Source organism: Hypanus sabinus, chromosome 16 (genome assembly GCF_030144855.1).
Source record: "Hypanus sabinus isolate sHypSab1 chromosome 16, sHypSab1.hap1, whole genome shotgun sequence".
In the NCBI taxonomy this organism is placed as follows: Eukaryota; Metazoa; Chordata; class Chondrichthyes; order Myliobatiformes; family Dasyatidae; genus Hypanus; species Hypanus sabinus.
The window spans coordinates 4,501,615-4,529,288 of NC_082721.1; the positions used below are offsets into that span (position 1 = coordinate 4,501,615).

A 27,674-nucleotide genomic window follows, 5' to 3' on the forward strand; every position below is an offset into this window, starting at 1 on the left:
AGCAGTCGACATTTTGGGCCGAGACTCTTCATCAGGACACATGATGCAGGATTATGATCTGAAACTTCAGCAATTCATTTCCTCTCCTAGATGCTGCTTGGCCACTGAGTTCTTCCAGTAGGTTGTTTGTAGCGCAATGTTATTAGTACCTCACAAGCACTCATCCTGATTGGGATCAGTGTTCCATTCTCCCTGCTGCATATTTCAGGATCTAATTGAGTTTTCCTAACTGTAAATTACTGCTTTTTGCTTGTTTCACTCCTTACCATTTGTCTGATAAATGCTATTTGACAATTCCCCATTTATTTTCATTGAGGGAATCATAGGAAATTTCCTTCTTTTTCTGAGGTGAATTTATGTTTGATAAGATCAAGAACTTTAAAAACAAGTTAAGATAGCTCGTCAGGGGAGGAGTGGATTAGTAGATGGAAGATCATGCTGAAAAATCAAAAAAAGATGAAAATCTTTTGTTTCTACTAGTAACTGAACAGTGTTTCAGAAGCTTTAAAGTTTTGTAATGCTACACATTACTTAAACATCACTAACTCTCCTGCAGAGTTTGAAAGATATGGCGGTTGTGCATTGTGTGCAACGATGACAGGAAATCTGTGTGGAAAAGCCATTCCACTCGGTCATCCTCGGAATTCTGGCTCCAGTGGTATGAGTAGTCATCACAAACTGGGGTTTTCCTTGGTTGTGGTGCATAACTATGACTCCTTCTGTGCCCTGTCATGCCTTCGCTCTCCACCGAGCATCGTAGAAGCACCTTCCTGGCTGTTGGAGCTCACTGTAAATCCCATCCACCCAGTCCGCCGGAGCTGACTTTACACACCAGGACAGGCATGTCCCTATCTCACTGGGGTATGAAGCCGTTTGCTACCCTCAGCTGCCTGTTAAAGCCGTGTACCGGGCTGTGGCCGCTGTCGCATGCAGCCAACTACTCGGGGCCACAGGTGAGAGCTGAGTGTCCGGTGGGATCCAAGGTGAGTGAGCTGCCCCAGAATGGACACAACAAGCCCCTTCACCAGAGGTACTACCCACCCCTGGACCCCAGTTCGAAAGATACGCATTCCTTCTGAATGCCATTTGCTTGCTTTCATTGTTTACATGATTTGCTTTTTCTCTCTCTCTCTGAACATTGGGTGTTTGCTGGATTTTTTTAATGGGCACTTTGGGTTTCTTGTTTTGTGGCTGCCTAGGAGACAAATCTCAAGGTAGTATAATGTATACATACTTCGATCGTAAATATACTCTGAGCTTTGAGTCTGCTATATCATTTATTTGTATTTTGAATCCTTTACTTTTTTATCAGTAGACCCTTCTGGCCCTTCGAGCCAGGATGTCCCAGAAACCCCCAGAACCTGGATTTACCGGACAATTTACAATGACCAGATAACCTACCCGGTCCATCTTTGGACTGTGGGAGGAAACCGCAGCATCCGGGGAGAACCCACGCGTTCCATGAGGAAGAAAAAAAGAGAATCTTTACACTGGAATTGAACTCTGAACTTCGGAACGTCCCCATGTTAACCTCTACACTTTCTCCTGTGGTTTTGATCAAAGTTCTAGAAGAGCACAAGCCTTCTAAGAGATGTACCTATGATGTCATATTGCTATAAATCACATGTTTTGTGCTGTTTCAGAGAGTGGTTACTTGGCTGACCTATGCTTCCACTAACAGGGATTGGAATCAAGATTAATTAATCTCATCACATCTACCCTGACCTGCTACTTTCTTCAGGAGACAAGATTTACATTATCTAGTCAGGAAGATGCACTCTAGGACAGGAATGTTATTGCCTTTCAGAGCTGGTTCAGTAATCCTGCATTCGATTCTTGGGGTCAATTTAAATTTCAGATGGAGATAAAAGTTAACGATTCTGGCCCTCTTATCTCAGTTATGATTCTTCATCTTGCCAGTAATGCGATAAAGATGTATTCATCTGAGTTATTACGAAAGGTTAGACCATAAGACTTAGGAGCAAAACTGGGCCATTTGATTCATGGAGACTTATCTGCTATTCCATCATGGCTGATTTATGGTCCCTCTCAACCTCATTCTCCTGCCTTCTCCCCGTAATCTTTGACACCCTGACTATCAACTTTTACTTTAAATACCCAGTGACCTGACCTGCACAGCAGACTCTGGCATTCCATAGATTCAGCACCCTCTGGCTAAAGAAATTCCTCCTAATCTGCGTTCTAAATGAACACCCCTCTATTCTGAGGCTGTGTCATCTGGCCCTAGACTTTCTCACTACAGGAAACATCCTCCTCACCCTATTTAGGCCTTCCAATTGTGTCAGTCTCTCAGTCAATCATGTGGTTTTGCAGTCCTGTTCGGCTTCTACCAACTGTTCAGGACAGAATAATCATTAAGGAGTTTGTTGTGAATCATTATCTTCACTAATTATCCAATGACTCTGCGCATATTTGAAAGATTACTCAAGAGTTCTGGATATTTCCCCCTTGTAAGATTCCTTCACGCTTCAAGTTCATTATAATCAAGTAGAATTTAACACTTACATTGTAAGTAACTAAATAGATGCAACTTCAAGGGTCACAAGTGACTTAAAAATTGGGTTGCCTTGATCTAAAAGTAATAATTCTTCATGTGAGCAGAAGCACAAAGACAGATTTCAAAATGCTGATGCATACTACAGAGAATCTAATCCCCTTAACTGCTGTTTGTAACAGTCAGTGGCGATTTGTTTAAGTGTTTAACGCCAGCATTTGTTTGGTATCCAGCAGTTTAAATGTGACTGCAGCAGACACAATAGACACAGCAAAAGTAGGAAAGCAGTGATACTTTATGTGAACATGACTACAATCTAATGGCATTTGGATTACTCAAACTCTTGTGAAGAAAGATCAGCATTTCAAGTTTAAGTATATTATCATCTGACTGATGAAACAATGTTCCCCTGGACCACAGTGCAACCACAAAACACATATCACACACAGCACATAAAGCTAAATATTACCACCATTAAGTTAATAAAATATATTTCAAAATGCATGTAGTACGCAGTGCAGGTGAACAGTAACAGCAGAGTGCACAGCACTCTGTCCTAGTGATGAGACCGTGGTGGTGCTAGAGTGTTTGTTAGTCTCACAGCCTGAGGGAAGGATCTGTTCCAAGGAGGAGTGACTCTGGCGCCCCCTGGAGAGCACTCCAAAGCATGACAAAACATAATACAAGGAACAGGCCCTTGGTAGTGTAGCAGTTGGTGTGATGCTATTACAGCTCCAGGCATTGCAGTTCGGAGTTCAATTCTGGCATCATTCTGGATGGAATCTCTGTATGTCTTTCATGTGAAGTGCTTCGGTTTTCTCTGGGTCCTCTGGTTTCCTTCCACAGTCCAAAGACATACCCAGCAGATCAATTGGTCATTGTAAATTGTCCTGTGATTCGATTAGGGCCAATTGGATTTGTCGGAAAGTGTGACCTACTCTGTCTATACTTTTAAAATAAAAAATAAGTACAGGCCCTTCAGCCACGACATTGTGCCGAGCTTTTGATCTACAGTAAGATCAATTTAACTGTACTTAGCCCTCCATTTTTGTATCATCTACCATGTTTAGCCAAGACAGTGTGGGCCAAAGGGCCTATCCATGAGCTGAATGATCTTTTGTTCTATATTCTATCAGAGTCAAAGTTAAGTTCGTGTTTGTCATACGCACAAGTACTAGTAGTAGCGTGACACTAGGGTTCAATTCAGAGTTCAATTCAGAGTTCAGAGTTCAATTCCAACATCATCTGGAAGGAGTCTGTGCTTACAGACCCAAGGAATGTGTGGGTTTCTTCAGGGTACTCCAGTTTCCTCCCACAGTCCAAAGACATTCTAGTTAGTAGGTTAATGCTTTGCAGTAAACTGTCACATGATTAGGCTGGGAGGGACTGGGAGGGACTGCTGGGCGATGTGGATTGAAGGGCCAAGAGGGCCTATACTGCCTGTAAAGACAAAAAAAATAGAAGCAGGAACTTCATTGTAAGACCTTTTCCATTAAAAGGTTCCTGTCACCATTGATACAAAATCTTTGGTTTTTCTTTTGTTCTATATTTCATAACCATAAGACCATAAGATGAAGAAGCAGAATTAGGCCATTCAGCCCATCAAAAAGAATTTCAGGATATATATTGTATGTATTTCTCTGAACTTATTGAAACCTATTGAAGTCTGCTCTGATTTTTTACCATGGCTGTTCCAGTTCCCTCTCAGCCCCAAAATCCTGCTTTCTCTCCATATCCCTTCATCCCCAACTAATCAAGAACCAATCAACCTCTGCCTTAAATATACCCAAAGGCTTGGCCTCCACAGCCGCCTGTGGCAAAGAATCACACAGATTCACCACACTGGGCATAGAAATGTAGCCAAAGTCTTTAACTAAGCATTCTATGGGAGAGTGAGCAGTTTCAAGTTTCTGGGTGTCTGGGTATCTGAGGATCTAACCTGGTCCCAACATATTGATGCAGTTATAAAGAAGGCAAGCAGTGACTATACTTCATCAGGAGTTTGAAGAGATTTGGTATGTCAACAAATACACCTAAAACCTTCTATAGATGTACTGTGGAGAATATTCTGACAGGCTGCATCACTGGCTGGTGTGGAGGGGCTACTGCACAGGACCAAAAGAAGCTGCAGAGGGTTGTAAATCTAGTCAGTTCCATCTTGGGTACTAGCCTACAAAGTACCCAGGTCATCTTCAGGGAGCAGTGTCTCAGAAAGTTAGTGTCCATTATTAAGAACCTCCAGCACCCAGGGCATGTCCTTTTCTCACTGTTACCATCATGTAGGAGGTACAGAAGCCTGAAGGCACACAATCAGCGATTCAGGAACAGCTTCTTCCCCTCTGCCATCTGATTCCTAAATGGACATTGAACCCTAGAACACCACCTCACCTTTTTAATATATAGTATTTCTGTTTTTTGCATTATTTTTAACCTATTTATTGTCTGTATACTGTAAACGATTCACTTATTTATTACATTATTATTATTATTATTTTCTTCTTCTGCTAGATTATGTACTGCATTGAACTGCTGCTGCTAAGTTAACAAATTTCACATCACATGCTGGTGATAATAAACCTGATTCTGATTTATTTATTTAAATAAATAAGTATCAGGATTATGTGGAGGTGCTTGTCTGATGTGCTGTTTCATTCACAATGTCTGTGAAGTTGTCCTATCATTGTGCCAATCGTCCATTTGGTGATTTACTATTCCAGTTATACATTTTTGTGCAATAGACTAACTCTACGTACAAACAATGTATTGTTGCCAACAGCAAGCTAAGTGATGTGTGTCAGATTAATAAACCAGGGAATGAGCAAATGCATTTCCAACCACCCGAACACACTTGCTCATCCTTATTCAAGCCAGACTATATTTTATATGATAGCTTTATGTTCCAATCTCATTCCACAGAAGCATCCTAAGGAAACATGCCATAAATGTTGTTTCGAGTATTTGACTCCATTACTTACAGCTGATAAAAGAATTCAGCAAAATGTCAATAAAAATGCTTCAGCTGAACCAGGATTGGGGTCTCTTAAGCTCCAATTATTAATAACTGAGAGTATTAATTCAGAAAAACAACTGATTATTACCAGTTCAAAGAGCATCAAGTCGGAATTTTAACCACACAATGTTGAATGATTCAAGATCAACAACAGCTTTGAAATCATAAAGTTTCTCTTCGTCGATACAATTCAATAACCGAGCCATAGAGGCTCATTCAGGGACTTAGTGATGTCTAAATTTTTTAAAATTTAATTTTCTGACTTTGGTCTAGATTACCAGGGTCATAGAGTCATAGAACACTACGGTATAGAAACAGGCCTTTCGGCCCATCTAGTCCATGTCAAACAGTTACTCTACCTAGTCCTAGCGACCTACACCTAGAGCATAACCCTCCACATCTCTCCCGTCCATGTACCTATCCAAATTTCTCTTAAATGTTGCAATAAAACTCGCATGCATCACTTCCACTGGTGGCTCATTCCACACTCACACCACCCTCTGAGTGAAGCAATTCCCCTCAGGTTTTCCTTAAACATTTCACCTTTCACTTTTAACCCATGACCTTTAGCTCTCGTCTGACACAAACTGAGGGGAAGAAGTCTGTCTGTATTAACCCTATCTATGTCCCTCATAATTCTGTACTCCCCCAGCAATCAAGGCAAATTCTACTGCAGAGCTTAAATGGAGCTGGGTGTGTGAGGAAAGGTGCTGAAGGGTGGTGGGGAAATGGGGACTGGCTGGATGGCTACTATGAACCTGAACTAATACTAGCTAATATTGAGCTAGTATGAACCTGATAGCTGAATGGCCACCTTCCATGCTGTAAACATTCTGTAATCTTTCATTTATTCAGAGCAAGGTGTTCAAAGTTCAAATTAAATTTATTAATCAAACTATACATACCATTTACAACTGTGAGATTCACTTTCTTGTAGCACCTACAATATAATTCTTTATACAATAAAGAAATATAATATAATCCGTGAAAAGCCACACATAACAAGAAATGATAAACATTTGAAAGATGACAAATTATGTACATAATTAAACAAAAGCAAACAAGTAAGACTGAAACATGAGCTGCAGATTTCCCGGAAGGAAACTGTTCAGTGTGGCGATGAGTGAAGCCAACCATGCTGGTCCTGGTTGTAGGGCAACTGCTATTCTTGAAGTTGGCAATGTAGGACCCAGCATCCCTGCACCTTCCACCTGATGCTAGAAGCAAGAATGGAGGGAGATCTGTCCCGAACAGATCCAATCAGTATATTTACTATAATTGTTCACTGTTTTACATTGGAATTCTCAGACTGTAAGACACTAGATTCTGCATTTTCTTTTCCTTTTTTCTCTAGTTCAGTATACTATGTGTAGTGTAACAGGTGAGAGGGAATTTCTTTAACCAAAGGGTGATGAATCTGTGGAATTCATTGGCACATATGGCTAGGAAAGCCAGGAGGGTATTTTTAAAGCAGAGGCTGATGGGTTCCTGATTGATGTGCATGAAAGTTTATGGGGAGAAGGCAGGAGAATGGTGTTGAGAGAGATAATAAATCAGCCGTGATGGAATGGCGGAGAGGACTCACTGGGCTGAATGGCTTAATTCAAGTCCCATGTCTTATGGTCTCACTGGATACAGAATGTGACAAGGCAGATGACACCAACACTGATGGTGTGGTGGAACATGAAGAAGGTTGGCTAATGTTTTAACATGACCTAGGTCATCTAGGAGTGACAGATGGAATTTAATTCAGATAAGTGCAAAGCTGGATTTTGTGAAGTTAAACCAAGGCAGGACTTTCACAGGAAATTGCAGGGACATGGGGTGTTTTAGGAGTGTAGGTATATATTTCCCATGAAAGTGCTACATGCATAATGCGGGTGGTGAAGAAGATAATTGGCAGGCTTGCCTTCATTGGAGTTAAGTGATAGGATGTCATGTTATAGCCGCACAAGCTATTGGTGAGGCCACACTTGGAGTATTGTGTGTAGTTCTGGTCACTCAACCCACGGAAGGCTTCTGGACCAGACAATAATCCTGGTAGAGTGCTTAGAGGATGTGCAGACCAGCTAGCAGATGTTCTCACTGACATCTTCAACATCTCCCTGAGCAGCACCACCACTCCAACGTGCTTCAAGGCCGTCACCATCGTCCCTGTGCCAAAGAAATCTTCAGTGTCCTGCCTAAATGACTACCGTCCCATTGCACTCACATCCATCATCATGAAGTGTTTCGAGAGGCTCATCATGAGGCTACATCAAGACCCTGCTGCCCCCCTCACTGGACCCCCTGCAGTTCGCGTACCATCCCAACCGCTCAGCAGACAGCGCCATTGCCATCACCCTCCACCTGGCCCTAACCCACCTGGACAAAAAAGACACGTACATTTGAATGCGGTTCATAGACTTCAGTTCAGCATTCAACACAATCATCCCTCAGAAACTGATTGGAAAGCTGAGCCTACTGGGCCTGAACACCTCCCTCTGCAACTGGATACTAGACTTCCTGACTGGGAGACCTCAGTCAGTCCGGATCGGGAGCAGCATCTCCAACACCATCACTCTGAGCGCAGGGGCCCCCCAGGGTTGTGTGCTCAGTCCACTGCTGTTCACTCTGCTGACCCACCACTGTGCTACAACACACAGCTCAATTATATCATCAAGTTCACCGATGATATGACCATGGTGGGTCTCATCAGCAAGAATGATGTGTCAGCATACAGAGAGGAAGTGCAGCAGCTAACAGACTGGTGCAGAGCCAACAACCTGTCTCTGAATGTGAACAAAACCAAAGAGATGATTGTTGACTTCAGGAGGGCACAGAGCGACCACTCCCCACTGAACATCGATGGCTCCTCGATAGAGATCATTAAGAGCACCAAATTTCTTGGTGTTCATCTGGTGGAGAATCTCACCTGGTACCTCAACACCATCTCCATAGCAAAGAAAGAAAGCCCAGCAGCGTCTCTACTTTCTGGAAGGCTGAGGAAAGTCCATCTCCCAACCCCCCTCCCAATCCTCATCACATTCTACAGGGGTTGTATTGAGAGCATCCTGAGCGGCTGCATCACTGCCTGGTTCGGGAATTGCACCATCTCAGATCGCAAGACCCTGCAGTGGATAGAGAGGTCAGCTGAGAAGATCATCGGGGTCTCTCTTTCTGCCATTACGGACATTTACACCACACGCTGCATCCACAAAGCAAACAGCATTATGAAGGACCCCACGCACCCCTCATACAAACTCTTCTCCTTCCTGCCGTCTGGGAAAAGGCACCGAAGCATTCGGGCTCTCACGACCAGACTATGTAACAGTTTCTTCCCCCAAGCTATCAGACTCCTCAATACCCAGAGCCTGGACTGACACCTTACTGCCCTATTATCTTGTTTATTATTTATTGTAATGCCTGCACTGTTTTGTGCACTTTATGCAGTCCTGGGTAGGTCTGTAGTCTAGTGTAGTTTTTTATTTCTCTGTGTTGTTTTCTTACATAGTTCAGTCTAGTTTTTGTACTGTGTTATGTAACACCGTGGTACTGAAAAAACATTGTCTCATTCTTACTATGTACTGTACCAGCAGATATGGTCGAAATGAGAATAAAGCGACTTGACTTGAAGACCATTGAACTCCAATGTGCAGAGGGAAAAAACTGTGCAAACAATAACATCAAGCAAGCAGCGTTTAGAGCTGTCATTCATGAAAGTGAGTCCACAGAAACCCATTAGTTGCGGGCTGCAGTCTCAGTTCTGCGCAGAGACGAGTAGACCTCACAAGGCAGCGAGCTGAACTGGCTAATCCCCCTCCTCTGGCCCCGATATCCTGACCTTTCCAATCTGACTTGGTGTGTAAATCGTCCAAACCTAGGGTCATTCCTTGGTCACAGACACAGGCCCTGCCGCTTCAATAGATTTCACATATCACATGGTAGTGTGATGGTGTATGCAATTACATAAAAATTATTGGAATGAACAAGAATGCTTTGTCAAATAATATATTTCCAAGATTACTCAAATATTACTGAAGTAGTAAATGCACAACAGTGACCTTGACAGAGATTTATAAAATCTTGAGGGGTATAGTAAAGGTGAATAGTCAGTCTGTTCCTCAGGGTAGGCCAGTCTAAAGCCAGAGGCACTGATTTGCAATGAGGGGGTTAAGATTTAAAGCAGGCCTGATCAGAGGGAGGGGGAATATGGAACAAATTGCCAGAAGTGGCAGAGGTGCAGACAAATACATCACATAAAGGCATTTAGACTGGTCCATGGATAGGAACGGTTGTGAGGGGATTGGCACAGCTTGGGAAAATTGAACTAGCTCAGGTAGGCACTGGTCAGCATGAACGAGTTGGGCTGAAGTCCTGTTTCTATGCTGTATCTCTTGATGACTCTATGACTCTCTCCCCTTAAACATTTTGACAGCAGATTATCAAAGCCTGAAATACCCAGCAGTCAGAAAGACCCAATATAGCCAGGTAAATCATGCACAAATTAACTTCCATGTTCATTTTCACTGATGAAGGGTCTCAACCCAAAACGTTGATTGTTTATTCCTCTCCATTGATGCTGCCTGGCCTGCTGAGTACCTCCAACTTGCTGTGTGTGTTACTCTGGATTTCCAGCTTCGACAGAATCTCTTGTGCTGATAACTTACCTATTCCAGTTCATAGAAACTATGGGGTTTACATGTATTTTGCATCCTTTGAGGTAATTACCAGGGAATGTTACTGGAAATGGCCCGAATCAGAAGAGCCAATATCCAAACAAGATGACCAAATGGAAGAGCACACGTGTAATCTGAATACAATAGGGCATGAGTGGAATAAACCGCCTCATGCTGGTAATCCATTGTAACACGCACAAAATGCCAGAGGAAAGTTCCTGATGAAGGGTCTCGGCCTGAAGAGCCGATTCTTTACTCCTCTCCATCGATGCTGCCTGGCCTGCTGAGTTCCTCCAGCAGTTTGTGTGTCTGTTTCCTTCATTTAGAATTCCAGTCAAACCGCACAGATGCCTTTCAAATGAAGACTGAAATCCAGCCTGTGTGTCATGTTAGATATTCACTGAATGCCTCAGGATTCTTGCCAGGCAATTAATAAAAATATACCAAATACCTAGTGGAGCTGTTTGAAAGACATTTAGTAGATTAATTTCCCAGTTGGCTAACATGTATTTTTTAATGTGCTATTTTCTTTGAAGATATCTTTTATAACCATAGATCTACAATAAACTGCTGCTGAATTAAAAGATATAGTCCTTAAGGAATAGAATTTTATGAGGCAAAATTTTATTTCATTTTCATTTTATAAAACATCTTCCATATTAGTGATGTAAATTCCAGAAACTTGTGATTTATTGAGTGCAATTGAGTTTAGCACACAGCTCATTCTCCTGAAAAGCATTTTCTCACTGTGGTGTTGACCTACTGTACTCCTGTGTCCCTGTGTGTACCTTTGTGTTGAATTCACATCATCCTATCAGCTGTATGTTCATGGTCATCTGTTACTGAAGGATCGACACGTTGTGCATTCAGAGATGGTCTTCTCTATGCCATTGTTCTACGGTGTAGGTATTTGAGTTACTGTCACCTTCCCATCAGCTTTAAACAGTCTGGCCATTTTTCTCAGACCTCTCTCATTAACATGGCATTTTCCTCCTTAGAGCTGCCACTCACTCATGGGATTTTTTTTTGTTTTTTTCACCATTCTCCATAAACTCTAGGGATTGCTGTGCGTGAGAATCTCAGGAGATCAGCAGTTTCAGAGATGCTCAAACCAACCGCCTGGCATCAACAATCATTCCATGGTCTAAGTCACTGAGATCACATTTCTTCCCCATTCTGATGTTTGGTCTGAGCAACTGAACCTCCTGACCGTGCCTGCATGCTTTTGTGCATTAAGTTGCTGTCACATTTAGATTAGATATTTGCATTAACAAGCAGGTGTACAGGTGTACCTGATAAAGTGGACATTGGGTTCCTGGGGCACTGCATTCCTGTGCAGTGAGTTTACAACATCCTATCTGCTGTTTGATGTACAGTATAGGCATTATTCTGTTTCTTGTGACCACTTAACATTGAATTGACAAATCCTCTTCAAAAAGCGAATTACGTAACCTTGGATCTACAGCAAGCACTAATATGGGGCAGCGCGATAGCACAGCAGTTAGTGGGATGCGATTGCAGCTCTGGGTGTCAGAGTTTGGAGTTCAATGCTAGCATCCACTGTGAGGAGTCTCCCTGAGGAATGCATGGGTTTTCTCTGGGTGCATCGGTTTCCACCCTCAATCCAACAACAAACCACGTAGGCTAAGTGGTCAATGAAAATTGTCTCATGATTAGGTTAGGGTTAAATCAGGATTGTCCGTGTTTTTTGGGTGACATGGCTTGAAGGGCCGGAAGGGCCTATTCCACACTGTATCTCCAAATAAATAAATAAAATGCTAATCTTCCAACAGTCCAACCAACTAGAGAGAGCCTGGTAAACTTTAACTCCTCACTGGTGGGACAATGATAAGCAATGGGTGGAGCATATCTTAGCATGGTGCTGGTGACTGGTCTGCTGGAGGTGACACCGCTACACTGCACTTCTTTACCAGCGTCTTGCAAGAGGCGAAGCAAAAGGCACATTATGGCGCCATAATCATACAGCACAGGCACAGGCCATTCGGCCCAATGCACTCATGTCATCCCATCCCATCCTATCTGTCCAGCGATCACTTTGACCCCCCTACCATCACGCAAGAGATAACATAACGTTAGGTCAAACTGTTCGGATGGGAAACAGGCCGGGAAACTACTGAACACTCTGCCACCACCAAGGTCTCACCTCACATGAAGTGCCAGTAGCGTTATACTGTTTACTCTTCAATTTGTGTAATAAATGCATCTTATTATTTGTTAATTTATTTGTGGCAATGTTTCTTTATGTGGTGTGTATATAAGTTATATGTATTGTGCACCTTGGTCCGAAGGAACATTGTTTCATTTGAAGGTATACATATGTACAGTTGAATGACAATAAATTTGGAATTGAACTTGAATGTTAATCCCATCTTCCAACACCTTGGCCCAAGCCCTGTACACCCAGATGGTTAAAGTGTTCATGTATACACTTCTTATCTGCTGTAATTGAATCTGCTTCCACTGCTGTCTCCAGCAGTGTGTCTCAGCTACTCACTGCTCTCTGGGTGAACAAGGTCCTTCTTAGATGCCTCTAAATTTCCTGCCTCTTACTCTGGGTCCATGTCTACTAGGTTTATTGAGCTGAGGAGTAATTTCTTGTCAGCCTTGTCTATACACCTCATAATTTTATGCACCTCAGTCATTTCTCCCGTTAACCTCCACTGCACCGGAACAAACAGAGCCAGCTGCTTCAGTGTCTCCTCATAACAGGACTGCTCCATCCCAGGCAACATCCAGGTGAATCTCCTCTGCACCTTCCCCAGTGCTATCACATCTTTTCTGCAGCGTCGTGACCAGAGCTGCATGTGGCACTCCAACTGAGGTCTGGGCCAATGTTTATAAAGTTGGAGCCTACCCTCCCTGCTTCTGCATTCATTTGCCTAGCGATGCAGGCCAGCATCCTACCTAGCTTCTCAACCACATTATCCACCTGCATTGCTCTTTCGACTTGTACTCCTCCGGACTGGTTCCTCTGCACTTCCTGACCTTGTCATTCATGATGTATTGCATATCCCAGCTTAACTGGATAAAACTCCATCTAAAGTTAAAGATTAAAGTTTGTCTTTCTTTGTTACGTTACATCAAAACATACCATGAATTGCATCACTTGCGTCAATGACCAACACAGGGGCAAACTGCAAGTGTTGCGATGTTTCCATAACATGCCACAACTCACTAACTCTAATCATTTACTTATTTAGCGATAGGCCCTTCTGGCCTTTTGAGTCATGCAACCCCATGACTCCAATTAATCCTAACCTAATCATGGGATAATTTACAATTACCTATTCACCACCTGGCATGTCTTCAGGCTGTGGGAGGAAATGGATCATGTAGGGAAACACACGCATTCCACAGTAAGAATGTATGGAAGCTCCTTACAAGATGGCTGCAGAATTGAATTCCAAGCTCTGGAATGTCCCTAGATGCTAGGTGGAAATGGCAAAGACAAAGAGCTGGAGAAGAAGGAATCTGAAAGGAGAGGAGAGCGGACTATGGGAGAAAGGAAAGGAGGTGCACCAGGAAAGGTATTCATGCCATCAGGTTGGAAGCTTTCTAGATGGAATATGAGGCTTTGCTCCTCTGGCCTGAGAGTGGCCCCATAGTAGCACAAGAGGAGGCTTTGGACCGACATGTCAGAACGGAAATGAAAGGAACGAGGATAGGAAGTTGCCACCAGGAAACTACACTCCTGGCAGTTGGAGCAAAGATGCTCGACAAAGTGGTCCCCCAGTTTACACTGGGTCTCACTGATGTAGAAGGGGCTACATCAGGAGCTTCCAGTTACATTAGACAACCCTGAAAGATCTGGAAGAATTTTTTGGGTCCCTGAATGGAGGTAAAGGAGGAAATGAATGGGCAGGTGTAGCATTTAGACCATAAGACCATAGGACAGGAGCAGAATTAGGCCATCTGGCCCATTGAGTCTGCTCCATCATTCAATCATGGCTGATTCTTTTTTCTATCTCCTCCTCAACCCCAGTTGCCGGCCTTTTCCCATTTCAACTGCCTGCTCCCATAGATGCACCTGGGCCATTGCCCTCCATACCCCTATCCAAACTTCTCTTAAGTGTTGAAATTGAGCTCGCATGCACCACTTGTGCTGGCAGCTTGTTCCACACTCTTATGACCCTTTGACTGAAGAAGTTCCCCTCATATTTCCCTTAAATGCTTCACCTTCCACCAATAATCCATGACCACTAGTTGTAGTGTCACTCAACTTCAGTGGAAAAAGCCTGTTTGCATTTACCCAATCTATACCCATCATAATTTTGTATATCTCTGTCAAATCTCCCCTCAGTCTTCTATGTTCCAAGGAATAATGTCATAAACTATTCAAACTTTCCTTATAACTCAGACCTCCAGTCCTGGTAACATCCTTGTAAATTTTCTCTGTACTCTTTCAACCTTAGGTGACCGAAACTGCACATAATACTCCAAATTAGGCTTTGCCAACGTTTTATATAACTTCAACGTAACATCACATCTCCTGTACTCAAAACTTTGATCTATGAAGGCCAATGTGCCAAAAGCTTTCTTTATTGACCTGTGTCTCCACTTTCAATAAATTATGGACCTGTATTCCTATGTTTAAAATGTCTTGAGAATTTCATAAATAATATTTATATCAAGTATAAACAAATGTAAAATGCTTTCTTCATTACCCATGAATGTGTCGCCAACCACAGCTCCAATCTGCTAACTAAATTTGCTGATGATACTACATTGAATGGCCTTATCTCAAATAATAGCGAGGCAGCCTACAGAGAAGTTATCACCTTGACACAATGGTGTCAAGAAAACAACCTTTCCCTCAATGTCGCAAAAACAAAGGAGAATGGAGACAGGAGGAATGGAGACAGACTCACCCCTATTGACATCAATGGATCTGGGGTTGAGAGGGTGAACAGCATCACTGAGGATCTCACGTGGTCTGTACACACCGGCTGTGTGGTGAAAAAAGCACAACAGCGCCTCTTTCACCTCAGACAATTGAAGAAATTTGGTATGGGCCCCCAAATCCTAAGGACTTTCTACAGGGGCATAAATGAAAGCATACTGACTGGCTGCATCACTGCCTGGTATGGGAAATGTACTTCTCTCAATCAGGGACTCTGCAGAGAGTGGTGCAGACTGCCCAGTGCATCTGTTGTTGTGAACTTCCTACTATCTAGGACATTTACAGAGACAGGTGCAAAAAAAAGGGCCCAGAGGATCATTGGTGACCTGAGTCACCCCAATCACAATCTGTTCCAGCTGCTACCATCCGGGAAATGGTACTGCAACATAAAAGCCAGGACCAACAGGCTCCAGGACAGCTTCTTCTACCTGGCCATCAGACTGATTAATTCACACTGATACAATTATATTTCTATGCTATATTGACTGTCCTGTTGTACATGCTATTTATTACAAATTGCTATAAATTGCACTTTGCATATTTTGACAAGACATAATATAAAGATTTTTACTCCTCATGTATGTGAAGGATGAAAGAAATAAAGTCAATTCAATTCAATTCATTCTGAATTCTTCTAAATGTCAATGATATCCCAAAGTCCTCCAAAAGCTTGACAGCTGACAAAGCTGGGTATGAGTTTACTTTCTGTGAAATGTTTGCTCTGCTATTTCCTGAGCCGCCCATGTGACTCAGTTATATTGTGAAAGGCACAGCCCCTATGACTGGCTTCTGTCTAAACACTAATCCTTCATGATCAGACCCAGTTAAGCATCAGGCAACAGAGAATCTGAATGACAACTTTGGGCAGGCAGAGTTTCTGTCAACAGAGTCCAGAACAATGAATTCAAAGTTCAAAAATGTTTAATATACACCCATTATCAAAGTACGTATGCAGTGTACAACCCTGAGATTCATCTTCCCGCAGACAGCCACAAAACAAAGAAAAGCGTGGAACCTATTCAAAGAAAAAATAAACATCAAGCCATCACCAAAACAAACCCATCAGCAAAAAACACAGAATATAAAACACAAATTGAAAGAGTACAACAAATTCCTGGACTTCCTTAGCAATACACAGGAGCTCTGCATGTCAGGCAGCATCTGTGGAGGGGAATTAACAGTTGATGTTCCTCCAGCATTTGCAGAACCCCTTGGGTTTATAATTTGGATTTGCTTATTCTTTTAACAGAGGTTGAAACCCATTATGTTTCCTGAGTCCTTGGGGAGCAAAAAAAGCTAAATATGTCAATGGCAGAACATTCTCCAATTATCTTTAATGAGGCCAAAGTAAGAATTTAATTATGCTGCTAAAATTATTTTCAGACTCCTGCTCCAATTATTTTGTGCAAATTACTCTGAATTTTATATTTAGATTCTTAGTCATAACCCACTACAGCAGGAAAACAGGCCCTTCAGCCCATCTAGTCTGTACCAAGCCATTAATCTCCTTAGTTCCATCAACCTGCACCAGAAGCATAGCCCTCCACACTCCTCCCATCCAAGTACCTATCCAAATTTTTCTTAAATATTGAAATCAAACCTATGCCCACCGCTTGCCCTGGTTCCACACTCTCACTTTGTGAATTTCCTTCTCATGTCCCCCTTCAACATTTCACCTTTCACCCTTAACCCATGACTTCTAGTTGTAGTTTCACCCAACCTCAGTGGAAAAAGCCTGTTTGCCTTTACCCTATGGGCACCCCCTCATAATTTTGTTTATTTCAATTAAATCTCCCTCATTCTTCTAAGTTCTAGTGAATAAAGTCCTAAGCTATTCAAACTTTCCTTATAACTCAGACCCTCAAGTCCCAGCAATATCCTTGTAAATTTTCTCTGCACTCTTTCAATCTTGTTTTCTGTAGGTAGGTGACCAAAACTGCTCATAATACTCCAAATCAGGCCTCTTAAACATCTTATACAATTTCAATTTAACATCCCAACTCCTGAACTCAGTTTATCGATTTATGAAGGCCAATGTACCAAACATTTTCTTTACAACCTTAACTACTTGTGATGCTACTTTCAGGGAAATATGGATCTATATTCCCAGATCCCTCTGTTCCATCACACTCCTCGGTGGATGATCCTAGATGATCAGAATGGTAATCTGGAGCCGAAAGAAATGGAGGAGATCTTGAGTGGATCTTTGCATCTGTATTTACTTGGGAGATGAACACAGAGACTATAGATATGAGGGAATATATCAGTGAGGTCATGGACCTTATACAGATTACAGAGGAGAAGGTGTTTGCTGGCTTGAAGCAAATTCGGGAGGATATATCCCCAAACTTGACAATGTGTTCTCTCAGTTCTGTGGGAGGGGCTAATGCAGAAATTGTTGGGGCCCCAGCAGAAATACATAGAACATCCTTAGCCACGTGTGAAGTGCTGGAGGATTGGAGGAGAGTTAATATTGTTCTGTTGTTTAAGAAAGGGTCTAAAAATAAGCCAAGAAATTATAGGCCAGTGAGCCTGACATCAGCAGTGGGAAAGTTATTCAAAGCTGTTCTATGAGACTGGGTATATGAGTACTTGGATAGACAGGGATTGTTTCGGAATAGTCAAAATGGCTTTGTGTGTAGTAAATCGTGTCTAACCAATCTTATAGAGCTTTTTGAGGAAGTTACCAGGAACATTTGTGAAGTCAAGGCAGTGGATGTTATCTACAGGGACTTCAGCAAGGCCGTCGACAAGATCTGCATAGGAAGTTGATCAAGAAGGTTCAGTAGCTTGGCATTCAAGATGAGATTTGACAAGAAATAGAGGGAGGTGCATGGCTGGTATAGGCAGGCAGGAAAAAAATGAGGTACTTGAGGAGTATAAGAAATACAAGAGAAATCTGGAGGGCTAAAAGAAGGCATTAGGTTGCTCTAGCAAGCAAGATGAAAGAGAATCCTGAGGGTTTCTACAGATATATTAAGAGCAAAAGGATATCAAGGGCCTGGTTCCCTCTTACTGCAAGGTCTCCACTGACTTCCTCTCTGCCTCCAGAAACACTGCTTGACCTGTTGAGTTCCTGCAGGTACAAGAGATTCTGCAGATGCTGGAATGCTGGAGGAACTCAGAAGGTCAGGCAGCATCTATGGAGGGAAATGAACAGTTGACTTTTTGGTTGCAAGACCTTTGGGTTAGGCCTGAAATGGCGATAGTTCATTCCACTCCACAGATGCTGCCTGACCTGCTGGGTTCCTCCAGCATTTTGTTTGTGTTGTTCCATTGCTACAGATTCCAGCATCTTCCATCTCTCTTGTGTTTCTGTCCTGCTTAATTTGCCTGCTTGCTCTGTTTCGGGGAGCAAGGATCAATGTTATTCGCCATATGCATTTACATGTAGTAACAATTTGCTGTGTTGGTCAGGGTGCAACATTCAACAAACAACAGTTATAAAGAACAAATAATAACATAAAAAATTAAAGGTAGAGTTTAATGTTTGGATGTGGAATATAATGTGCATCAATACATAAATAACACCATACATTTACAATATAAACAGCATTATAAAAAGTAGTTTACAGTGTACTGCAGTGACAGAGGTAATGGGGGGGTTGGGTGGGAAGAAATAAAGTCGGGTGGTGGTTAACTATGATGGCTGGACAGATTGACAGCCTAGGTCAGGGGTCAGCAACCTTTACCACTGAAAGAGCCACTTGGACCCGTTTCCCACAGAAAAGAAAACACTGGGAGCCGCAAAACCCGTTTGACATTTAAAATGAAATAACACTGCATACAATGTTTTTTTTGCCTTTATGCTATGTATAAACAAACTATAATGTGTTGCATTTATGAAATTGATGAACTCCTGCAGAGAAAACGAAATTACATTTCTGCATGCAACAAAAACATTTTGAACTCTGAAAAAAAGACGTTGGGTTGAAAGTTACTTTTAAGTAAAATATTCAATGTCTATTTGAGTCCTTCTTGTATTTATGAAAAACGCCGAACTTAAATTTTCCGCCAGCAGCAAACCAAAAATAACGTCAGCCAGCTGTCATCCTGAAAAATGAAAGGACTATTTCACTGAACAATGAAAAAATATGAATATAAGTAAAATAATAGGCAATTAAAATATTTATCATACTTGGTTAATGGGATTTCTGCTCCTGGACCTCAGCGCACAGCGTCTGCACATCAGGGCTGTATGATGTCACCTTCATCTTTACAGAGGATCGCAAGCTGTCATCTGTGAGGTTTTCAATATCACTCCATTTGTGTTTCTGAGCAAGAACGGCCTTCTGACGGGCAACATCTTCAAGGTCTGCTGTCAAGCGTCTAAACTTGGACACCCATATGTCTTTGTCGGCTATGACGGCCAGTTCCATCTCAAGATCAGGCTGACTCACACCTACCAATGCAGTCGTATTCAGTAGGGAAGGATCGATGCTTAAGGGAGTGACCGGGAAGGATAATGTGTTTTTTTCCTCTCTGAACTCACAGAAGCGTTTCCCAAACGATGTTTGCATTGCGATGATTGCAGAATGTAAATACTCCGAAATTATCATGTCGTGACCTTGTTTGAACTCTCTCAAATTGGGGAAGTGAGACAAAGTGCCTTTCTGTAAATCTCTGGCAAGCACTGTCAACTTGCGCTCGAATGCCAAAACATCCTCCAACATGTGCAGGGCTGTACGTCCTTTCCCCTGAAGAGCTGTGTTCAGCGTGTTCAGGTGCGCTGTCATGTCTACCATGAAGTGTAGCTTTTCCAGCCACTCTGGCTGTTCCAGCTCAGGAAAGGTGAGCCCTTTGCTGCCCAGGAAAGTTTTCACTTCTTCCAGACACGCGACAAAGCGTTTCAGCACCTTCCGTCTGGACAGCCAGCGATAAAAACACGTTGTAGCGGTGTCAGTAAACTGCAGTCAAAGATAGCTTTATTCGAACTAAACAGCCTTGCTTTTAAGCCTCCCTCAACCCAGCCCCCCATGGACGCAGATGCTGCAAAAGATGCGTACTCACAAACCCCCGTAGGCTATCTCCCTTAGCCGGAATGCTGGCTAATTGTGAGCCGTTTCGGATGTGGCAGGAAATGTGTCGCTACACTTAGGTTGTACAAGATCACCATAATTACATTTCAAAAGCTAACAAACTAACATAAAATACATTTTAATTAAATACTGACCAATTATTTCCCAAAGCCACAGGGAGCCGCAGCACAGAGGTGAAAGAGCCACAAATGGCTCGGGAGCCGCAGGTTGCCGACCCCCGGCCTAGGTGAACAAACTATTAAGATAGTATGGTTTATTTGTGCTTTAATAGCCCTGTAGTACTTTCCAGAAGGGAGCTTTTGGAAAAAGCAGTTTTCAAGGTGAGTAGTGTCTGCAATGGTTTTTCCTGCCCAGTTCTTGTCCTGCAGTCATGGTAGGCTTCAGCCAATGACCTTTTCTGCTGACCTGACAGTTCACTGTGGTTTTCAATCAGACTGTAACGGCAGATTTGAGAATGCTTTCTATGATAGCACTTAGAATTGCACCAGAATGTTCTTGGGAAGGTGGAACTTTACCAACTGCATTTATAAATTTTAGCTCTTTATGAAGTGTAGATCAAGCATGCCTATCCCTCACTAAGGTCTGTGTGTGTTTTCTACGCAGGTACATGGGAGAATGATAGATTGTGCCAGTAACATCATGTTTTCCACCATGTCATCATGTTGCCAGCAGTTTCTGGGTCTCGCCCTGATGGTTCTGGTCACACGTTCGACCGTCAGCTGTCCGGCGCGGTGTGAGTGCGCCCCCCAGATCAAGTCAGTGGTTTGCCACAGGAAGCGGCTGACTGCCATTCCAGAAGGTATTCCCATTGAAACCAAAGTCCTGGACCTAAGCAAGAACAGGCTTCGTTGTATCAGCTCCGGTGACCTGTCGACGTTCCCTCTTTTGGAAGAGGTTGACCTGAGTGAGAACATCATCACCAATATAGAACCCGGCGCCTTCAGCAACCTTTTCAACCTGCGCTCCTTGCAACTACGGGGGAACCAGCTCAAGCTCATCCCCACCGGTGTCTTCTCGCGCCTCACCAACCTCACCCGCCTGGACCTCAGTGAGAACAAGATTGTCATCTTGCTGGACCACATGTTCCAGGACTTGCAGAACCTGAAGCAGTTGGAGGTGGGTGACAATGACTTGGTTTACATCTCCCAGCGGGCCTTCAGTGGCCTGCTCGGCCTGGAACAGCTCACCATTGAGAAGTGTAACCTGACCTCCATCTCTGCCGAATCCCTCTCCTACCTGGAGAACCTGGGCACCCTCCGGCTGCGTTACCTCAGCATCAGCTTCCTAGAGGAGCAGAACTTCAGGAAGCTTTACAACCTGAAGGAACTGGAGATCGACTCTTGGCCTCTTCTGGAGATCATAACTCCCACCACCCTATATGGTCTGAACCTCACGTATCTCTCCATCACCAGCACCAACCTCTCCTCCGTTCCTTCCGGAGCCTTCAGAAACCTGGTCTATCTCAAGCTGTTGAACTTGTCCTATAACCCCATCACCACCATAGAATCTGGATCCTTCCGTGACTTAATCCGGCTTCAACACTTGTACTTGGTAAGTACAATGCTCACCACCATCCAGCCACATGCATTTCTGGGGCTGAAGCAACTCCAAGTGCTGAACATTTCCAACAATTTCTTGGCAACGCTGGAAGAGAGCGCTTTGCACTCGGTGGCCAACTTGGCTGTGCTACGTCTCGACAACAACCCCCTCTCCTGCGACTGCCGCCTCCTGTGGCTTCTGCAGAAGAGGAAAACGCTAAGTTTCGACCATAAACAGCCAGTGTGCGCCTCCCCAGCGGACATCCAGGGCAGCCAGCTGAATGACTTTGAGGAGTCCGCCCTTCATGACTACTTCACTTGCCAAAAGCCCAAAATACGGGACCGAACACCACAGCGGGTGACGGCAGGCGAGGGGCAGACGGTCTACTTCACCTGCCGGGCGGACGGGGAGCCGGCGCCAGTGATAATGTGGGTGTCTCCCCAGCGAAGGATGATCACTAGCAAGAGCAACGGCAGAGCCACCATCCTGCCAGGAGGAACCCTGGAGATTCGCTTCGTCCAGCTGCACGACAGCGGCACCCATATCTGTATTGCCAGCAACGCCGGCGGAAATGACACGTCCTTCGCAGTGCTGACGGTGAAGAGCCAGAGATCGGATGGATCCCTGTATGCAAACCGGACCTCACCCCTCCCAGAGTTCAACGAGACTGCCCTCAATGACACGCAGGTGCTCCTGAAGTTTACCCTGGACCTGAAGACCATCCTGGTGTCCACTGCCATGGGCTGCATCACCTTCCTGGGCGTGGTGCTCTTCTGCTTTCTGATCCTGTTTGTGTGGAGCAGAGGGAGAGGGCACCACAAGAACAACTTCACAGTGGAGTACTCCTTTCGCAAGGTGGACGGGCCGACAGTCAGTGGCGGACAAGGAGGTGCCAGAAAGTTCAATATGAAGATGATATAAGCCGTTGCTGGGACCCCTCTGGTTATACGTTTACCTGTGGTCAATAAGATGGTTGATCATCTGATTCATGCAGACGTTTGCTTATAATGTTCAAATAATAAGCATAATCTACAGTGCGTTGTGTGGGTTACTCTGGCTCAGAGAGCTGGAAATGCATGCTGTAAATAGTCACTCAGTGCCGGAATGGATTCAGACTGTCACAATCATTGGCACCAACTTGATTTGAAAAAAAAATTAGTTATTTTCTGTCACATCTGGGTAGAAATGAACTTGTGACTGAATTTGAATGTACTAAAAGGGGGACTGTGCAGAACTACTCCTGTTCCTCCGGGTTGTACATGAAGGTGATGATATTCTGTGGGACACAGCGCCTTTGAGCGATTGCTTTGAGGCACAAGGTGTTAGGAAACTTAGAAGAATCTTGACCCAGATGCAGAGCAGTGGAAACGATTTAGCAGTAAGGGATCACCGTGATAATAAACTGCAAAATACCAAGCTGTGAGGGGCTACTAAACAAGCTGGAATGAATGTTTAAGACAACAAGGACATTGAAGGCTAGGAGCAACTGGTTGAGGCTGGCTGGTTTGTGTAAGTGAACAAGGACTGTGGATGTGAGCTGGGTTTAAATAGGCTGCGGGTGATGAATTGGGAACAAGTGGCAGGTGACTCCTGTGAGCTGGCTGGAGACTGGGAGGTGTCTGCTTGTGCAGGCCGGACAAGAGGAGGCTGTTGGGGCCTGCCTGCCACAGTCAGACATGGCCCAAGGGTGGAGAGTGGTGGTGGGCTCTTCATTCGTACAGACCCCAGGCCAAGTGCTCAAGTCAGGCAGATGGCTGGAAAAGCTGGCTGCTCCCAACCAGATGTTGGCCAATGCTGGTCAGCACGGCAAGGTAATTCTTCAATATGGGTCCCCTTCAAGCCCAGTTTCAATGGCATCCATTGTCCACGCATCCCATCCAGGTAATTTACCTTTCCAACTAACGTCATAAGCCCAGGAAGCATAAAAAGTCCAGTAATGAATCCTCCTCTAGTTATCCATCACCCTGTATTACTTGACTGAATATTCAGATGATTATTCGGACAAATAATCTCCATGTGACAAGCAAGTACAGGCCCTAAATACTGCCAACCATGGCCTTGAGAATCCATTGTCACTTCCTCTGGGAGATGGAAAGATGTTGGAAGCATTGCTTGGAGATAAAATTCAGTTAATTCTCCCCTTCGATAATGAAATGCTACTTCAATGATTATCTCAATTTGAAGTTCCTTCAACAGGCAATCAAATGGATAACTTGCTCATGTTGTTCCATCGTTACCAGAAAGTAATGCAACTGTACACTTTCTTTCTGCATTTTTATTAAATCTGACTGTATTTGGATTTAAATAAGGATCCATTCTCAACTTTTTGAATAGATAAATCTTTGTCAGCTGTCTGAATTAGACCTTTTATTTTATCTTAAGGGACAAGCAAAATGTTACCATGGCAATAGGTGCAAAACTGTTTAATTTAATGTTTTTATTGTTTTGTAAAAATGTCCCAGCTGAGATATTAAGCTTTTGCCAGTGGCTTGCAGAGTCTTTCAGATGCTTTCGCCACAAATACCTCCCGCTCCCCATTCATCAAAAAACTTTCACCTAAAGCTATTATGTATGTTCCATCAATTCCGCATCACTTTACAGACACAGCGCACAATATTGAAACAGTATTATACTCTAATAAGCAAATACATCTTTAAAACTGACTAGCTTGTCATATGGGACACAATTCACTGCAGGAAAAAATAACTCAGAAATAAGTCATAAACACGAGATTCTGCAGATGCTCAAAATGTTTGGGGTGGCTAACATGACTTTCATATTAGCCAACCTGCATTATTGATGATGCTGTAGCTTTGGAGCAGGCTCAGGCTGGAAATTGCTCCCATCTAGAAAGGCCTTTAATTAGAGGGATGGGGTTGGGGGATGTCATTGGAGGGGAGTGAGGGGAACTCAGTGTTGGACTTCAGGCAGGAATTTAAAGAGTTGAGGACATATTTTAGTTGGGAGTTGGAAGATTAATGCATCTAGGTTGTGCTGGGGGTAGGAAAGCATCTGAGAAATGATCAGAGAACCGAACCTAGAAACAGCAACCAGGGTGTCAACAGGATTCAGAATCAGAATTATTTATCACATGTACATCAAAACGTACAGTGAAATGTGTTGTTTGCATTAACAACCAGCCCTGAAACGTATCGACACACATTCCAGGGCCAACATAGCACACCTACAACATTCAACAGAATAACACAAGGAACAACAACACAAAACAGAACATGGAAAACCTGCTGTCAGAAGGTTGAGGTGTTTGGCACTGTCTGCCATGAACTAGCCATGTCTCCCTTAGTTAGCAGAGAATCAGGTCAAAGCCTGGATCTGCATGACTGACCCAGAACAATCATAAGCCACAAGTAACCAGAAGATCTAAAGGAAACCCTCCAGTGGGAAGGTTGGGGTGTTTGATACTGGCGGGAGTAGACAGGCCGATCTCCCACAGTTAGCTCAGAATCAGGCCCAAGCTGAAAAGTTAAGGCTTGGATCTGTGTGACAGACCTGAAGCATTCACGGGCTACAGATGACCAAATGAACTGAACATTACGGCCCAGCTATGGCATCCTCTGTGCCATGCGCACAGGATGGCTTGAACATCTGTAAAACAATGTGATCTATCTTTGCCTTCTGTTTATAGATAAGTCAAATCAAAACAAGTTTAATTATCATTAAACCATACATGAATACAGCCAAAGGAGACAGTGTTTCTCTGGGGCCAAATAGCGAGAGAGAGCACACAATAGTCCAAGTCTCTGAGTGACATGAAAAATGAAAGTACAGCTCCTGGCCATCCAGCCTGTCATTCCACCAGCCAAATGCAGCAGAGCAGATAGAATTCTTTCAATTAACATAGAAAAGTTTTTCTAGGCATGGTGTTTTCTCCTGTGATGGAGGATAATTGACTTCCACTCCAGACTGAGGGAAGGGCACACTCTGCCACAGTTGTGGCAGGTGAACTGCATGGGTGGCAGTGTGGCATCAGTGTGCTCCTTTTGCCATTAACGCTGGACTCGATGTTCTCGGTGCCACCCTGAAGACTTATGCACCACCTTGGGCCGTCACGGGGAGCCCCATTGCTCAGCAGAGTCTGGTTAGAAAGCTCAACGATAGGGATGTTGTCCTGGGAGAGGCTACCAACATTGGTCGTCGTCCTACCAGTAGATTCAGAGTGGAACTTTAGGAATGCATATCCAATTCTATAAATTGGCCAGTTGCTGCAATGTGCAGTCAGCTGAAGATCACCTAGTCTTAAGACCCTAAGATCAAAAGACAGGAGCAAAATTAGGCCATTTAGTTCATCGAGTCCGCTCCACCATTCAATCATGGCTGATTTATTATCATTTCAACCCCATTCTGCTGCCTTCACCCCATAACCCCTGTTACCCTGACCTACCATGAACCTATCAACCTCTGCTTTAAATATTCCATTGACTTGGCCTCCATGACCGTATGTGATATGTTAACAAATTTCATGACACATGCTGGTGATAACAAACCTGATTCTGATTCTGAATTCCACAGATTCACCACCATCTTGCTAAAGAGATTCCTCCCCATCTCTTGTCTGACTGGATGTCCCCGTATTCTGAGGCTATGCCTTCTGGTCCTAGAAAACCCCACTATTGGAAATGTCCACTCCATCCAGGCCTTTCAGTCTTTTGTGTTGCATAAAGGAGGCCACCCTCATCATTAGCCAACCTCAGTGTGTTACTGATTTGTAGAGAAGAGAATCAGTCCATTGGCCCACCGTGCTCATACTGATCTTTTAGCCCAAGTACACCAACTCCATTGCGCACATTGGCACCATATCTTTCCACTGTCCCTTATGGATTCTCTGATTACCCAGCACAAGGCCAGAGTCACCAATCACAACATGAAAAGTAAGGAAACAACTTAAGCTGTGAAATTTGAAAAAGAAGAAATAGTGTGAATATATCATTGATAAAAAGTACAAAAATATTAAGGTGAACAGACGCATAATGCTTTAAAAATATATAACTTTCGAAGTAGCTTTCAGATAGCGCTGAAAATAACAATATTGGAATTAATTAAATCATTTATCCTCATCTGTTTTTCGACTGAATGAATTTCTGGAATATCTAGATAGAATTAACCATTTTTATACACTGTAATATCTGTGGTTCTGCCAAATGTGTGCGGTATGAACGTGTTAGAGTAATGAGGTCTTCACATCATCAATAACGAGCGCTGCTGCAATGTCACCTGTGCTTCCAACTCGAATGGCAATAATCTGTTTTGTTTCAAAACTTGTTCAAACTATATAAATATGTAAAAATGTAACAGGAGAGCAAACTTTTTTGAAAAATAAATTACTCGTCACACAAAATGATTATTATTTTTTCTAAACCATTGGATTCTGTAGTTCTTTCTGTAAACTGGACATGGGTTAATTTCTGGGAACATCTGGTGATTAATTGTGCGATAAAGCATCATTGTGAATTAATTGCACTGTTATGAATAAAATGCAGTGTTTTCAATAGTCTGACATAACTTTGCCTTTTATTTTGATTGAACCAAAGGAAAATAGGTGACTTAATAATATGTGACAAATATTGTAGACATGTGGAGGCCCGGATAATGGTCGGACGTGACTACACAGGCATGGAATGCTCCATCCTATTGGTACAGAGAGCTCTGAAGGGTAACAATAAACTACATGATGCATGCATACCTTCAGCTGCCAGATTAAATTCCTGTAGCACACTTAGAAAACTAAGTCAAAATAATTATCAAGGTACACATATGTCACCATGTTATACTTGGAGATTCATTTTCTTGCAGACACTTGTGAGAAAATAAAGATATACAACAGAGTTTGTGAAAAACTATAAAGACTGACAAACAACCAATGTGCAAGAGAGGGCAAATTATAGATGGACAGACAGAAGATAGATATGTAGAGGGAGGCCACTAGTCTCTTAACTGTGTGAAAAGTGCTCTATAAATAAGTTCTTCCTATTAT

General features: G+C 43.2%; 2 protein-coding genes across 12 annotated transcripts in view; one reads left to right on the forward strand and one right to left on the reverse strand.

The window, feature by feature from the left end:
* Window positions 1-27,182, forward strand: part of LOC132405960 (leucine-rich repeat and immunoglobulin-like domain-containing nogo receptor-interacting protein 3) — a 172,136-nt gene extending 144,954 nt beyond the window's left edge. For 10 of the 11 annotated variants that reach the window (XM_059991001.1, XM_059990995.1, XM_059990996.1 and 7 more), the window contains one exon: window positions 20,747-27,182. In XM_059991001.1, coding sequence (XP_059846984.1) covers window positions 20,759-22,603 — 1,845 coding nt within the window. In that variant the 5' untranslated portion in view covers window positions 20,747-20,758 and the 3' untranslated portion in view covers window positions 22,604-27,182. Of the gene's footprint in view, window positions 1-9,709; window positions 9,996-20,746 lie in introns of those variants that run through there. The other variant, XM_059991005.1, reaches the window with a different exon arrangement.
* LOC132405774 (general transcription factor II-I repeat domain-containing protein 2-like) lies at window positions 18,855-20,015 on the reverse strand. Its single transcript, XM_059990785.1, has 2 exons — window positions 19,243-20,015; window positions 18,855-19,157 (listed from the first exon to the last, which is right to left on the reverse strand). The coding sequence occupies exon 1, from the start codon at window positions 19,847-19,849 to the stop codon at window positions 19,247-19,249; it is 603 nt and encodes a 200-aa protein (XP_059846768.1). The 5' UTR covers window positions 19,850-20,015; the 3' UTR covers window positions 18,855-19,157; window positions 19,243-19,246.
* Window positions 27,183-27,674: the final 492 nt, after the last annotated feature.